The 10581-nt window shown below is 35.0% G+C and overlaps 1 protein-coding gene across 1 annotated transcript; it reads right to left on the bottom strand.

Moving 5' to 3' along the window:
- Nucleotides 1-86: 86 nt before the first annotated feature.
- Nucleotides 87-3480, bottom strand: BETA-UP (beta-ureidopropionase). Its single transcript, XM_022048114.2, has 6 exons — nucleotides 3191-3480; nucleotides 2540-2647; nucleotides 1656-1844; nucleotides 1342-1569; nucleotides 1028-1252; nucleotides 87-671 (listed from the first exon to the last, which is right to left on the bottom strand). The coding sequence occupies exons 1-6, from the start codon at nucleotides 3458-3460 to the stop codon at nucleotides 306-308; spliced, it is 1386 nt and encodes a 461-aa protein (XP_021903806.2). The 5' UTR covers nucleotides 3461-3480; the 3' UTR covers nucleotides 87-305.
- Between the last annotated feature and the right edge of the window lie 7101 nt (nucleotides 3481-10581).

Here is a 10581-nt window from a genome sequence, read left to right as displayed (position 1 = left end):
ACTCCAGAGAGATGCTTATACATTGAAATTAAGCAAAGATTTGATGAACACCTTATGGAGTTAAAGAAAGAAACAAAACGGAGAGAGAAGATCAAATTGCTACTTTTATTCTCACCATTTCCTGAAAGTTTATTTTGAGTCTTCTGTGTTTTAATATCCCACATTAATCCATTGAAAGATTGGGACCTAAACAAGAAAAATGAGAGTTATATTTCAACAAGATCGTTTCAGTTATTTGAATACACTTTCCAATTTCGCTCTCATTTCTTCCTTCCTATTTCAACCTTTCGCAGCTGACTGGAACCTTAAGAGGACCTCTTTTCTGACATGGGATCAGAAATTACTTGAGGCTCAAAGTCTGGTTTCAGATAACGACCGAGCAAATATGAATATGCCTCGTACCGGGCAGTCATTCTAAATCCCCACTTGTCTTTCAGTTGCCTACAGAGATTAAGATCCATATCTGAGATCAACAATCCATCACTGCATCGGGAGAGAGATGGTGTGCAGGAAGCATCTGGTGCTGAAAAGTTACTAGAGCCATAAAAATGCCCAAAATCCTTATGTTGAGGCTTCCCATCACCCGAGGTGAATGCGTTGGGGAATATCTCAGTTCCAACTCGATTTATTGAACCAACAAAGTAACTATTTGCTATTGCAGCATTACGCGCCTGTCAAACAACCAATAGGTAGTCTATGAATAAAAGCTAACATATGTTAATAAGTAGTTTTTGAAGAATCTCGGCATCATCAATTTGATAGAACAACACATTTCATTATGCTCTCAAGCTTTTGAAGATACTACTATTATCTAATGAGCTACTAGAGAAGAAGCATGATGTTGTCAACTATTCTTCTTATTCCTATTACTTAGCAGCTAGCATGGAGCACGATACCATAATGCATCAGGCCAAATGAAGTCCATAGCATAAGGAAAGGAGCACAAAACACAAATGAGGATTAATAAGCAAGAATTTCACTAAAAAACAGTAATCTTTAAAGTAAAAGGGCATAGGAAAAGAAGAACCTCGATGGGCCACATTGGTTCACTGAGTTTACCAACAGTGGCAGAAGGATTGAATACAATCTCTGCCCCATTTAAGCCAAAAGCTAACCAATTCAAAGGATGGTGCCTCCCATAACATATATTAACAGCAATCTTTCCAAATGCTGTCTCAAACACAGGATGCCCAGTATTTCCTTCCATATAATATGTGCTCTCATTGAAATCTCCAACTCTGGGTATATGATTCTGCCAAATGCCATTACATTGTGCCGCTTAAAAAATTTAAATCTTAAGACCAATATGAAAATTAAAAGCAAGATTGCTGTTGAAATTACCTTCCGATGCTTGCCAGTAATGTTTCCATGATTGCCAATTATAACGGCAGTATTCCAAATTGTCTCTCCATGGCTAATGTCCCTCTCAAGAATTGGATTTACAATGACCATGTTATACTTCCGCGCAAATTGCTGAAGAAATTTTGTAGACTCCCCATCAACAGGCTCAGCAAATTCACACCACTTCTTCTCCCTAGTGCAGAAGGCGAATGGCATCATCCATGCTTCCTAGATGAAAATTATATAAGTTACTTGAGAATTTCATTCTTGTGGATTATTAATAAGCAGATAAAGAGAGGGGCTATCAGCTATACTTGCAGGCACAGTATGTTCACTCCAGAGGCACCTGCAGCATCAATCATTGGCTTCAGTTTCTCATAAATCGCTCTCTTTTGGTCCAGAAAGGGAGCAGTTGTTGGAAGAGAAATAGAGTTCTGAATGAGACCAACCCTAACCACACGTGCTTCTCTAATTAACTCCTTCTCTGCAGAAAAGTAGAAAGCCTGCAACAAATTGAATATGAATCTGTTAAAGACTATAAACAACAAAGCACATAAAGGCCAAACAGCTTTAAGTTTACCAACTAAATTGTCATTTTCATAATAGCTGTGAGGAAGATAGGACAGACATTATTGCCTGAGCCCTATAACCCCAATTTACTTTTTCCTCTTATTTGACTGGTGAATCGTGCAATACATGAAGAATGTCTAAACTAAAAAGATATAGTAACTATCTATCAAGTTATACAAGTGTAAGGAGACAGAGAAACCACTAAACAAAAGCTACAAGCAATCAAATACCACCAACCCTCTAAGTTCATAATTCATCCGTCCTAGCACAAGAAGTAGTCACTGTTTGACCAGTTCTTAGCTTTTAGAAGACCTGCAGGTATCTAATCATTTCCATGTAAGTAAACACGGACCATCATGTGCCGACAGCACTGAAGGAATTCATTTAACATTTCCTGCACATTCCTATAACAATGTGCACTCCAGGGTTTCCCAATGCAAGTAGTGGTTGTGAATTTGGCTAATACAATAATATTGCTAGCTCAAATGCTACATAAACCATCACTGTGATTTACAGCAAAAACAAAATGAAAATTCTACATGAAATATAAGGGAATCTGCTGCAAAAAATTACTTCAATAGATTATAAAACTAAATTGAATGTCTCAGGAGGTGGCAGAAACATGAACCTGTAAATCAAAATCATGTTTGGAAGATAGGGTGTTAGCATATTCTGGGAGCTTGATCTGCTTAAGTGGCCTTCCGCAGTTAAGGCCATAAAGCAAGCGGCTGACCTCCTGCAAAACACAAATGGTTTGAACTGGAAATTCCAATCTATATCAACATAAAGAAAATGCAGAAATTTAACAATATGTCAGTTGAAGATCCCTTATCCTGATTGGACTGTATAACCAGAAATAGTTACCAAGACAAGTCTGCTTCTAGATTTTTCCGACCATTTTTTTAATGCTTTCTAATCTTTATAATTGGTTAACTTCTTTACCATGGATTATCATTTCAGATTGACGAGCAAGACACCGAAAGAACAAAAACCGAACAATCTATTTTCTAGAAAGAAAAATTTCAACGGTTTTCTAATTACTCCGGCTCATATGTCAATCAAGTCAAAGCAAGAAAGTGAAAAAGACTGCATACTTAGTCAAATCAAATCATTAGAAAAATTACAGAACAAGCGATAGAGCAGATCACTTCTAAGAACATATACATGAGGTAAAGATTTAAATAGTCAAAACTACTCACACTAACCAAAATTAGCCACAAATCATAATAAAGCAGGAGTTGAAAAGAAAAGAAAAAGAAAAAAGAAAACAAGAAACGACCTGAAAGAGTTCAGGTTTGAGATTTGCGCTTAGGAGTTGATGAAGGGAATTATAGCCACAAATTGAACCATCCTTGACGCTTTGCTCTGCGTCTGAGTTTCCGTTTTTCTTTCCTGTTTCCTGTATTTTCTCCATCTTTGATTTCCACTGGTTTGAACACAGAGAGTAATTGAGTAGAGGGCGGAATGAAAATTGATACTGATGTGTTTGACTGGCTAATGACGGAGATGGCTTCTTTTTATTGAGAAAGAAAAAAGAACTGCCAATCATATTCTTGTTCAAGTCCGGTTGTCAATTGATATACAAGGGAAGGCAGTATTTCAAGAGTTCGATTTACAGTTGGCCATTAGATTAAAATAAAGTTGGCCGTCCGATTGACTGACTAATGTCACTACTTCAAAAACTACCAATCAACAGAAACGTCTCTTTTTTCCGCTTTGTTATTTTCTTATTTAAATAAATAAAACATATTTTTTCCAAAATGTTTACGTAAGAAAATGTAGAATAAATGTCTAATTAAGCAATTTTCATGAATATATTTTATCTATTATTTTATAATGAAAAATTTATATTTATCTGTTAAATTCTAGTGTAATAAATAAAATTTTTGCTTTTACAATTAAATAATATAGTTCTTACTTTATATATCTTATCTTATACATATATATATATAAAGGTTAATCCAATCCTACAACATAAATTACATCATTAAAGAAGTATTGATTATTTTTATAATTAATTTAAAACATAATAGGTCCATATGTTTAACCTAATTATTTTTATTTAGTATGATTCAATAAATGCAAATGTATTTAATATGTGTATTTTATGTAATATATTTAATTATAAGCCATTCAGTATTAATAAAAATAAATTGTTATAATTGATACTATTTCAATTATATAGGACAATGGGTATTTAAATTTATAGTTATTAATATTTGCATGGTATATTATATGGTTAGTGTAACGTCCCTTTTTTTTTTTAGCGGCGGACTCAATCGTATGAATACGTAAAATACAGGATTTTCAATCCTAGCAAGAAAAGGAGGGAAACGGATACTCAATTTAAAGTGAGTAAACAGAATTTCATACTCGATCTCATAGATACATAGAGAATTCTGTGAAAAACCGTATTCAATGAAAGTCGTATGTACGGTTTGGAGGGAGATCTTTCATATCTTTCGAGTAATCTCAAACAGTTCAATATATGGAATACTTGTATCTCATTTCAAATCAGTCATACCCATAAAAAGGAAACTACCACAACCTATTACTCAATGTCAAATAGAAACCTTCCTCCGTAAATGCATCAATACAGTAGAGTATAAATTCATACATCCTTGATTTACATACGATCTATATTACTACTAACTATGTAAGTTTCCAATTCTACCGACAGTAATACCTGCTCCATTTCTTCTATATGCTAGGTTCAGAAACCGACAACTCCAATTCCGACTCCATTCCTACTTCATCTGTAACGACCCCGAAAATAAAAAAGAAAATATATAATAATTTAAGTGCGAAAGTAAAATAAAATGTTAAGGTTTACATCCCTCACACAATAACTTAAAAGTACTAAACAAACATCACGGAATGAATTCTCTAAAAGAAACACGATAAATAGGAAAAGTAAAGGAAAATATAAAGTATCTAGCATCTAATCGTAATCTTCTTGCAGATCGGGCTCGGAAACCAGGTCCTTTTGACCTAAAATGGTTAAATAAGGGATAAGCTACACTAGCCCAGTAAGGACATCACACTATATCACCGGCATAGAAGTAAAGGTTAGTAGAAAATCAAAACAACTAATGGAGCACTAAATTTAAATCAATACATTTATTAAAAATAAAATCATTCACCCTTCACTTACCATTGGGGAATTTATGAAAACAAATTATAGAAATAATAATGTCATACAGATCCTAACTTCATGCACGATCAGCAACATATAACATATCATAAATTTACATTCATTAACAACAAACTAAATCATAACCGTTTCTCGTTTCACTAACCTACTAGTATCCATGGGGATCCATAGGGGTGTCCTTGCTATACGTGAATCCCTTCCCTTAACAATATTAATTACAGAGTTGTTCACATACCCCGTCCGGCATGAGCATCAAGACATTAAATCTCAATATCCCGTCCGGTATGAGGGTGAAGTGGCCGCCCCCATAACTCGTCCGGTATGAGCGCCAAATGACCAAGTCTCCATACCCTGTCTGGTACAAGACAACGTTCACGGTAGGGTTCCCTATGAACCCGGTCTGTCCACCATCTCTTATGATATCTATTGAGGCTGTCATTTTATCTGTTTATTAGATCACATTTCTTGTTTTTCCTTAGTCTCCGTTACCAAATCAAACATAATTACATAAACAAATAAATATGCATCCGGTAATGCAATCATACCTTAGATTCCAAAATCAAACAGTGGTCAAGTAAGTCAATAATACATGCATTTCAACCATAAAATAGATAAACAAGAAACCATCATGCTTTTAGACTGCAAAAAAATTCATCAGAAATCAACAGAGAACAATATCCGGTTCGGTCTCCATTAGCAATCTGTAATTAATTATGCACATCTATTTAATTTGTAAAAAACATCGAGATTATTATTTATTTAAACTTCAATTTTATGACAGGAAATAAGATAAGGGGTCCTTACTTGAATTAACGTCGAAAAGCTAAATAGTTACTGCGCCTACGGGTGGTCTTTAGGTTCCCTAAATTTTTCTTCGGGAACTGAAACGCGCTTAAGGTACCTATAAATATCCCAATAAACCAAAAAATCAGTCCCAAAGCCTACTTAGCAAATTTTAGAAATCCGGCACGGCGGCTCAGCCGTGCTCCAGCAACGGCACCGTCGCCTATGACGGCGGTTCGCCTCGGGTCGATCGTTTTCGGTCGAATTCAGTCAATTTTGCATCGATTCCTGCGAGCACACACGCTAAAGGGTTTCGGTGGACCAAAAAAATACGAAAAATCGAAACTCACCAGCGGCGAGGCTCTCCGGTGCAGCGGCTCCTCCAGCTCACGATGCAGTTGGGTGTTTCGCTTCGATCAACTTGTAGAGAAGAAAACGGTGATCACAACGGTAGAAAAATTACAGGAAACAGAAATCAGAAAGGGCCTCATCAGAGGCAGTTTGTGAAATTTTTCGTAGTATTTTTCGGTCAATTGGCCGATTTTTTCACTCCGATTTGGCCATAGATGTGTTTAAAATTGAATTTCATGAAAAAAAAATTTCTTACCTTTTTTGGTGGTAAAAAAAGGTTCCGGTGTGGCGGTGGGTGACGACGGTCGGCTCCCTAGCAGTTGGGTTGTCTTTTCCGGCGAGGTGTTCTGGCGGTTAGGGTTAAGGTTTGGGTGCGGATGAGATTATTTATATCCATCCACTTTTGATCTGGGTCGTCCATCACTTTTGATATGAACTGTCCGATCGCGATTAAATAGGGAGTGAATCTGGACTATTCATCACGATTCAATATGGGCCGTCCGTGCGCGATTCAATCTGGATCGTCCGTGCATGCGGGAACGGACCTCAGCTGTTCGATCGCGCGCACGCGGATCTCCCATGTGGCTCCCCCCGTGTGGCCTCCAGCGTCAGTGCCTCTGCCACTTGGCGCGTCCTGGTTGGTCAGGGCTGCTGACCGGGCGTCTGACGTGGCGTAACTTTTTTAAATTGTGGTTTGACTCCCGGTTTCTAATTTTTCTTTTAAAAATACTCCCATAACCCAAATTTTCACCATTTTTTTCAAAGTTGTTTTCAATTTAATCTTTAACAAATGTTTACCCCCTTTTTTTCATTAAATTAAAATAAAATAAATAAATAAATAACTATATTTAAAAAAATAAAAATAAAAATAAAAACAAATGCTGAGTGTTACATCATCTGTAAATAATAAAGAATGAGTATATATAACTCAATACAGTAAATTTAAATCACAAGTATAACATACAAACTAAATTAAAACCCCGTTCTTATATGTTTTCCCTTCCCGTTACCTAAGTCATGCTTCCTTCCTACTCTTTAACTCTACACTATTACTACGTCTCCCCAATGGTTAATCGTTGTTCTCACTCCCCCTACCCCCCTCCCCCCTCCCCGATATCACCATTTCGACTCTGACTCGACCACTCACCCACACGGTTACTCCCATCCGTCACCAGTATCGACGACCATTATTTACTCTTCTATCACTCGACCCTTAGCTGGCCACCCACACAGTACTATTTTCTTCCGTCACCAACATCAGCGACTCAACATCATACCCCTCGAAAACTCCCAAATATCACCACTATCGCCGATCGACTTGCTCTTTCTAAGTAACGACAACCAATATCAACGTCCCCCAGCTCAACCACCTCTAAGATAATTTCACCCTATTCCTACTCAAGATGCTCTGCAACTCGCATACTTAACCTCCACGACGGGTTTTCTAACATAAGTTATTCCTAAACCATCAACATTGTCTTAAAACTCTCAAATTCCTTAACATATTTACAGAACATACATAACACATCCCCATACAACCCACACTCACACTTAGCACATGTACACAAATACACCTCTACCTTGAGTACTCGCCCATACAATTCATAAATTTATAGCATCTACACCAACATACATTCCTATGCAACATACACCCACACACAACACATTTACACAAATACACCTCTACACCAACCACACACACACACAACCACTACAGGCCTATATTTTCTACTCCTTAATTTCTAAAATACTCACACTCCACCCCTACACGCTTACACTCCCTGTTAGCAACCAATCCACTCTCCATCCCTCTCTTCCCTTCTCCTTGTTTGTCTCGGCTTTTTGTCCTCATTTTCCTAACAATACCACACTTTCACAGCACTTTACTTCTCCCTATCTTCCTCTTTTAGCTTCTCTCCTACTACCCTCACATACTCATTCTACCTCTAACCGTTCCCCTCTCAATACCTCTCTTGCCTCCTCTTCGTTTGCCTCGGCTTCCAGCACTTTTCACCTGTGCGCGTTCTGCCCGTCCAAACTCACTCCAACTCACCTCATTTCCCTACGAACTTCCTTGCACCTTTTCAATCACCGTACTCCTTCCTCTAGCGGTAACTCACTCACTCACCGAACTCATCGATCTCTCCTCCCACGGCTTCCTCCATTTCTCTCTACTCACAGCTCCAGTCCACATTTCTACGAACTCCCTTTCACCTTTGCAATCACCATACTCCTTTCTCTAGCGGTAACTCACTCACTCATCGAACTCATCGATCTCTCCTCCCGCGACTTCCACCATTTCTCTCTACTCACAGCTCCAATCCACGTTTCCATCACTCACAGTCTCTTTCCACTCTCCTATTCCATCTATCATGGTTTCCTACTCCATTTACTTAGCTGTTCATATATTTCTTCAACCATTACAGTCACAACTCCACATTTCCTCCTCATCCTACACTTGCAATTTAAATTTACTATACCTCTGGTCTCCATATTTTCTTTCTGCGCTTTTGTAGCTTGCGCCGTCACCGTCTTCCTTCTCCCGCTCTCTCTTCTCATTCCTTCCTGCTCCGGCTTCTCTCTCTCTCTCTCTAATCTTCTCTTCCCCGTTCCTTCTATCTGTTTTTCCCTTTTTCTCTCCTTCTTTTCCTTTTCTTTTTTTTCCTTCCTTTTTTTTTTCTTTTCTCTTATTTATATCCCACCTACCTCTTATCCTGACCGTCCATCCCATCTCATCCTAGTCGTCCACTCCCTCTTCTCCAAACGACACCGTTCCCTCTTCCTCTCTTCAAATATATAATTATGTTTATATATTATTATTATTAGTATTATTACCATATACATATATATATATATATATATATATATATAGAAATACAATTTTTTTTTTGTAATCCAAATATCAACTACTACAGTTAGCGAATATAAGATGTTTAGTAGTAATTATAATAATTATATAACTTGTATTTAAATTTACTATCATTAATATATATATATTTTGTATACATTATATTTAATTTTAATATATTTAATAATAAGTGCAATAAATTCTTTTAGTTAGTAATAATTATTTTATGTAACGTCTCATTTATTTTTATGCAAAAACATTTCTCAAACTTATTATTAATATATATATATTTTATATGATATTTTTATTTATTTTATATAATATACAATTGATGTTATTTTGTTAATCATATTTTCCTTAAAAAATATATACATTATTTATATTCAACAAACACATTGTTTTTTTATTTTTACTGGAAGCTTTTTCATGACATAATATTTTGTAAATTTAATAATAAAAACAATTACAATTTAATGTAATTATATAAATTATATATATCAATATCAAAAAGAAATAGACACGAATATCATGTATAAAAAAAAAACTAATTATTATATATTTTAATTTTTTTAAATTAAACATAACTACATTGCTAAAAATAAAAATGGTCATACAATTTTCTTGAATAATAAAAATAAATATTTAATTTTTTAAATTAAACATAACTAACAAATGTGAATATACGTAGTCGTAAAATTTTTTTTTAGGAAAGCATTTGTTCCTAACGTCACTTAAGCTTTATCATCTCTCTCTCTTTCTCTCTTTCTCTCTCTCTCTTTTTTGGACCATCATTTTATATTTGCTATCTTTTTCTCTTGTCATAAAAAATGGGATGTTACCGTGATTTTCACTAGTTGTACTTTTTTCTTTTTTTAATTTTATATTTTTACTTTTTTTTTAGTAATCATATCTAGTTAGTATTTATCACGAAAGATTTATAAATTTCATTTTATTTATAATAAATTTTCCGTCTCTTTCAAAAATTTATTGTTAACTTATAAATTGTATTTTTTTTTAATTTGTGGTCAATTTGCCAATTCTTCTTATGCTTATATTTAATGCATATAAAATTAAAAGAAGATATAAGAGTAGATTGTATTTATCACATAGTGTTGTGTAATTTATATCATATTTAATTTTATTATTTTTTTAAATAAGTTATTTTTTATAAATCATTAAAAAAGAATATTTAAAAATTTAAAGATATATGTACATACACATATTAGTATTTGGATTTATTAAATTAATTATAAATGTTTATGTTTTAATTATTATGTTACAATTTTTTAATAAAAATATTTTAACCATTAAAAAAGTATTTGGGAACTAATATGTAAAAAATTGATTAACAAAATGTGATGTAAAATCAGACCGTTAACAAACCTCCACTTCTCCAAGGTGGCCCACATGGGCAAATAGGAATCTTGACCGACACGTGTCAACGGGAAACTGACTAGTGAGACAACTGTCTTTGCTTGAATTGCAGGTGAATGAATCCCGCTTTAGACAACGAATCATTTCGCAGAGAAAAAAA

This window comes from Carica papaya, chromosome 6 (genome assembly GCF_054855325.1).
Source record: "Carica papaya isolate Zhongbai chromosome 6, ASM5485532v1, whole genome shotgun sequence".
NCBI lineage: Eukaryota > Viridiplantae > Streptophyta > Magnoliopsida > Brassicales > Caricaceae > Carica > Carica papaya.
This window is presented reverse-complemented; position numbering and strand designations above follow the sequence as displayed.